Genomic DNA, 6475 nt, shown 5'->3' on the forward strand with positions numbered 1-6475 from the left:
TTAAGTGAAATAGGCCAGGCACAGAAGGATATTGCATGTTCTCACTCAAATGTGAGAGCTAAAAAAAAATGATCTTACGGAGGTAGAGAGTAGAATGATAGCCTGGGCAACATGCTCTACAAAAAATACAAAAATTAGCCGGGCATGGAGCACATGCCTATAGTCCCAGCTACTCAGGAGGCAGAGGCAAGAGGATTGCTTGGGCCCAGGAATTTGAGGCTGCAGTGAGCTATCATTGCACCACTGCACTTCAGCCTGGGCAACAGAGTGAATAAAAAGGAAAAAGAGAGTAGAATGATAGGTAACAGAGGCTGGGAAGGGAGCGTGGATGGCGGGAGGGGTGGGTAGGGGATAAAGAGAGGTTGGTTAATGGGTATAAGCATAGAGTTAGATAAACAAATAAATTCTAGTGTGTGATAGCGGAGCAGGGTGACTATAATTAACAACAATGAATTGTATATTTCAAAATAGCTAGAAGCAAGGACTTGAAATGTTCCTGAAATGATAAATATTCAAGATGATGAATACTTAAATACCCTGACTAGATCTTTACACCATTATACATTCTATGCATGTAACAAAATATCAAATATACCCTGTAAATATGATTAATATGCATCAATAAAAAAGAAAAAAGAATGCAATATAAAAAGATTGGAAGGAAATATTATTCCAATACATAATATACAAAGAACTCTCTAACACGAAGATAACACAATAGAAAAATGGCAAAGAACATAAACTGGGAAGTTTTAGAAGAGGAACCAAAATGAACAATGGTCACATGAAATAAAGATGCTCCACCTCAAATGAGAGACAGGAAAGTTAAAATCAACACATCAATGAACCATTTTTATCCACTAAAAATTCATAAAATTGATAACATCCAATGAAAATGTGGGGCAACTGGTTCTGTCACATAATACTAGGAGGAGTATAAATAACTAGAAACTTTTATAAAAGTGACATAACAATATTTATTAAAATTTAAAATGTGCATACTCTGATCCAAGAATCCCATTTCTGGGAATTTTTCAAGCTAATGAACACATCAGTAAATAAAGCTAGTGTCTATAATCTTTGTTATAGCATTTTTATCATTAAAAAAAACTGAAAACAACTTAAAAATCATTGAAAAGGTGACTTACCTAAGAAATTTTACAGAATCTGTTCTATTGAACCTTGCTAGAACCTCTGTTTCCTGTTATACTTTTCTCATGTGTGACTCAGCAAGTCATACATCTGTTTTCCCATCTATAAAATGAAGGTAATAATGGTATTTACACCACAGATTTATTTGTGCTAACTTGGAAGAATTTGTACTATATATTGTTAAGTTAAAAAAGGAATTTTCAGGTTTTTTCCTTTAACATTTATATATGCTTATATTTATTTGTATATGTTTGTATAAGCAAAAAATGGACAAGTCATACATATTTGTATGTTTGTATCAGCAAAAAAAAAAAAAAAATGGGGAAGTAGTGAACACATCTACTGCTTTTGTAATTTATGTCACTAAAAAGAAAAGAAAATCACCAATAGAAAAAAGATGATACGACACATGTACAACAAATACTAATGGTTAATAACCATAGGTAGAAAAATTCAGCCTTAAAAAAACTCACTAGTTTTAAGAACCTCCTTAATTCAAAGCCCCCTTTTCAATGTCTTGTGCCATTCAAATGAGCTAAACTGTGGGTGCTACAGATGCTCACCCTAAGACAAGGCACCATGAAGAGTGGGTGTGTGTGATGGGTGCATGTGGGGGATCTGGGGTTACAGGGAGGCGGATGGATAGCAGGGGAAGATGGAGAAGCAAATGCCTTTGGAGGGGTCAGAGACTGTTGAGTTCTAACACTGACCCTTTTACTTTTTCTTTATGGGATTCAAATCACTTTTTTTTTTTTTTTCTTCTGAGACCATCTCTTTATTTGACAAACAAGTAAGCAAAAAGACTAAATAAGGTCCTGTTCATACCAGGCCCAGGACAAAGGACAGGGAGCCCCTGCCCACCCAGCCCTGCTTCAGGCCCACCCTGAGGTGCTGTCTCCTCCTCCTCCTCCTTCCTGTACCCTCCTTCCCTGTCACACAAGTTGTCCGCGTATGAAGAGGAGGCTCTGTCCTTTGGGATCTTCACTGTCTTAACTTAGCCTGTCTGCCTGTGACTTTCCATTTATCATGACACCAGTGCCTTCTGCATTTAAGTGATTTTGGTCCCTGCAAGAGCATGTTTTCAGTCAAACACAAACACACACACATACACACACAAAATGAAACAGGAGCACTAAAGCCCTTTACTTGGCACAGATCTTTCTAAATAAGATTCCAGATATCACACTGGATCCTATACAAACTACAGGTTTTGTTAGCAACAGAAGGAAAGCTCTCAACACCAAAATGGCAGGAGATTAACTGTAACACTTTTACATTATTGAAAAAATGCATTTAAAATCACTGACCCTTTAAAATACCTTGAACAGACAGAGAAGGGCAAAATAATTTGTCTCTTTGCAAAGGATGAGCCTCCCAGAGATGGTGGAAAAAAACTGGAGATGAAAGTCTCTGCTCATCTGGCAGGTAAGTGTTCCAGTGGCTCCAACAGGTCAGATGTGAATTCCCTTGGTGTTTTGCTGATCACAAGATTACCACACTTACTACATAAAAATCACTCCACGCCAACCATTGTTCAATGAGATATCCAGGTCTTCAAAGCTCCTCTACTCCTGCCCGGGAGGGTGGAACCGGTCAGTTTCCCCGGATGGAGCTCATGCGCTCTGGGCTCTGGGCTCTCTGCCGCGGTTGAGGAGGTCTGTGAGTTCCCCGATGTACTTGATGGTGTACTTGAGTGTCTGGATCTTGGTGAGCGGCTGGCCTCTCTGGCTGTAGACAGGTGGCAGGTAATTCCGGAGGGTGTGCAGGGCATCTGCCAAGGTCCTCATCCTGAGTTTCTCCCTCTCGCTGGCTTTCCGCCTCCGCTGGACAGACATCCTGACTTTGGTGCCCTTCTGGGCCTTGGGGCCACCACCACCCTGGAGGTAGGCGGGCTGGAAAGCTAACATATTGTAGTCCACCTCTACCAGGCCACTGGCCCCACCAACACTGCAGCCATCGCTGCCCCCACTGCTGGCCCCGCCATGCTCACAGGGCAGCCCAGTCACAACTGGACAGGGAGAAGAAGAATAGGATTCCAGCGATGGAGCCGGGGAAAGGCTCTGAGATGGGGAGGCCTGGTTCAGCTCAAAGGGCCCTGCCCTGTCCTTCCAGTCCCAGGAAGACAGCAGACCAGGGCTGTCAGAGGAGCCCAAGCCATCCTCGAGACTGAGGAAAGTCTCGCGCAGGTTGTCCATGCCTGCGAGACAGCTGCAGAAGAAATGGCTCCCTGGCAAGTGAGAAAGAAACTTCTGCCGCCTGGCCAGGGAAGAGCTCTCTTTTATGATGGTGGGGGAGAAGTGATGAAGTGGGAAAGAGGGCCGTGTAAAGAGAGTTCAAAGGAAAAACCAAAGACCAAGATGGAAAATGAACTCTTCAGGTGTCATTTTCTCCTCATTGATAATTAGCATCTTCCAGCTAAAATGTCTTTAAACAGAAAGGCCTCCAAGAGAAGAAAAAAGGAATTATCTTGTTGTAACTAAACCAATTAAGGCTGCATAACTAGACTTAGCATTGTGCTGTGGAACTCATTAATGAGGGAGCCAAAGAAAACAAACCTGGGGCATCCGCAGCAAGGAGGGGGTGGCTGAGGACCCTGGTGGAGAATAGCAAAGTGACCCGAGAGGGCCTCCATCCCCTCCACCAGGACCTGCTAGATATTTCAGCACAGATGGGCTGTGTTGTTGGAGACGCAGCATGGTCTAGGGACAAGGTAACCCCTCTGAGCTTTGATTCCCTAATGTGTCCAACACAGACAACAACAGCTTTTATTTCCTAGGGTTGCTGGGGGTGCCACACACATGAGGTACCGAGTGGATGCCACCTTAGTAAATTTCCCTGGGTCGTATAGAGTGCAGACATGCCCCCAACATGCCTACACTCTGACGAAGGCCAGCAACTCCGGTAAACCTACAGCCTTAAAGAGCAGGAAACATCCTACCAGAAGCATAAAACCCTTGCTGTTACTGAGAAGATTTGGATTCCCCATAGCAAACAGATACCAGGAAACAGAAAACTCCTTTAAGCCAGGGAGTTTGCAGAATACCTGGCATTTAGCCTAGGGAAAGTCTTTTTTTAAAAAACCCAGCTGCACCTTGTTTTTTGAAATGAGTCACACCTTGCTTTTTGAAATGTATGGGGGAAGTGTGAAATTAACTAGGGAGCCTCTTTTCCCCACCACAGCTCCAAATGCCACTGAATGTGTTAAGTTGGATGGTTGTGCTAGTTTGCTTCACTTCCTATATGCTCTGCTAGACCCTGGATTTTGGAAAAGGGATCTCAGATTCCCCATTTGTCCCATGAACTTAATTTATTTTCCATGTGACTAATTCTCCAAATTAGTGTTAGCATCAAGTCACAGTGAGTTAAATTGTAGAGTAATATTAACATGTCCTTTAACATGTTATTTAAGTCCCTTTGCAATTATTGAAAATAAATGTCAACGGCCTAGTTAGAACATTTATGATATTTTTTAATTAGCAAGGCTCAAGGAAGAAAAATCTCTAGTAGGTAATCTGTAGAAGAATGCTCTTAATTTTACCGTTTACTAAAGAACCCTAAGCCGGATCTTGAAAAATAATAATATTAATGACTGTAATAAATATAACAAATGACTGTTGCTCCTTTTTCTTCTCTCTTCTCTCTTCCAATTCTTGTTGAGAAACCCAGAATCTGCTGATACTATGCCAGGAATTTTATATATTTTTAAATTTTTCTTATTGCAATAGCTTTTGGGGTAAAATGTTTTTGGTTACACGGGTGAGTTGTATAGTGGTGAAATCTGAGATTTTAGTGCTTATGTCACCTGAGTAGCATACATTGTACCCAATATGTAGCTTTTCTATCCCCCACTCCCCTCTCACCCTCCCGCTTCTGAGTCTCCAAAATCTATTGTACCACTCTACATGCCTTTGCATACCCATAGCTTAGCTCTCATTTGTAAGTAAGAACATATGGTATTTGATTCTTCCATTCCAGAGTAACTTCACTTAGAATAACTGCCTCTAGCTTCATCCAAATTGCTGTAAAAGACGTTATTTCATTGTTGTTTTTTTTTATGGCTGAGTAGTATTCCATAGTGTATATATACCACATTTTCTTTATCCACTCGTTGGTTGATGGGCACTTAGTTGGTTCCGTATCTTTGCAATTGTGAATTGTGTTGAAGTAAACATATGCATGTAGGTGTCTTTTTGATAGAATGACTTCTTTTCCTTTGGATAGATACCCAGTAGTGGGATTGCTGGATCAAATGGTAGATCTGCTTTTAGTTCTTTAAGAAATCTCCATCCTGTTTCTCATAGAGGTTGTGCTAATTTTCATTCCCACCAGCAGCGTGTAAGTGTTCCCTTTTCACTGCATCCATCCAACATTTGTTGTTTTTTGACTTCGTTTATTACAAACCTATTCTGGCTGGGGTATGGCAGTATCTCGTTGTGGTTTCAATTTGCATTTCCCTGATAACTAGATGTTGAGCATTTTTTCATGTTTGTTGGACATTTGGATATCTTCTTTTGAGAAATATCTATTCATGTCATTTGCCCACTTTCTGAGGAAATTTTTTTTTTTTCTTGCTGATTTGTTTGAGCTCAAGGAACTTATATGATTAAGCTTCATTTTTAAAAAAGACGCAAAAAAAAAGACCAACATGTTATGGATGAAAATACTGACACTCTCAGATGTGAAGAAACTCAGTTAAGATTTCCCTGGTAGGAAGTGGTAGAGTCACTAGGGAGTGGTAGAGCAAAGACTCCTTCTCAGACCCCAAAGCTCACTTTCTTTGTTTAAAATCTATTTTCACTCTTTCATGGGTTGTGGTAGAGGCGGGTGGCCTGAATGTGACTCAGAGAGGGGACTCCCAGGGGACACAAGGCAGCTGTGTGGGCTGCTGCCATGACAGGCTCTCAGTCCTTGTGGTCTAACTTCACAGTTTTCCATGTAACACTGCTTCTGCTCTCAGACTCCATAACTCTTTTTTCCCTTTCCTACAGCTTCTTTCTACAACTGTTAATTTCTTGAACTTCCATTTTTAGAAATTTCATTTCCTAAATGAGACAATATTTGTCAAATCCTTAGTGCACTGTAGACACTTAATAAATGTAGTTCTTGTCATTATTGTTATTGACTGTGTGTTGTCAAACCCACCAGCAAGAGAATGACTTACTGAGCTGTGACTCTTCTGCTCCTGACCACAGTTTCCCAGCCTTCTTGGCCCCTGAAACTATTCTTGGAGAAAAGAAGCTGCCTGGTTCCCGTGTTTCTTGATGTACACTCTCTCTTTGGTAAGAAATAAAGCAGAACCAGACTTGCATCTATGTGAGAAGCA

At 41.1% G+C, this 6475-nt stretch overlaps 1 protein-coding gene across 1 annotated transcript; it reads right to left on the reverse strand.

Moving 5' to 3' along the window:
* Window positions 1–2765: 2765 nt before the first annotated feature.
* On the reverse strand, window positions 2766–3347 carry MSGN1 (mesogenin 1). The gene has a single exon (XM_011971428.1). It carries the CDS (start codon window positions 3345–3347, stop codon window positions 2766–2768), a length of 582 nt encoding a protein of 193 aa, XP_011826818.1.
* Between the last annotated feature and the right edge of the window lie 3128 nt (window positions 3348–6475).

The sequence above is a fragment of the Mandrillus leucophaeus genome, unplaced genomic scaffold, assembly GCF_000951045.1.
Source record: "Mandrillus leucophaeus isolate KB7577 unplaced genomic scaffold, Mleu.le_1.0 Scaffold122, whole genome shotgun sequence".
In the NCBI taxonomy this organism is placed as follows: domain Eukaryota; kingdom Metazoa; phylum Chordata; class Mammalia; order Primates; family Cercopithecidae; genus Mandrillus; species Mandrillus leucophaeus.

Excerpts from the sequence above, each read along its gene's own strand:
- MSGN1 (XM_011971428.1), bottom strand. The coding sequence starts at position 3,347 with ATGGACAACCTGCGCGAGACTTTCCTCAGTCTCGAGGATGGCTTGGGC.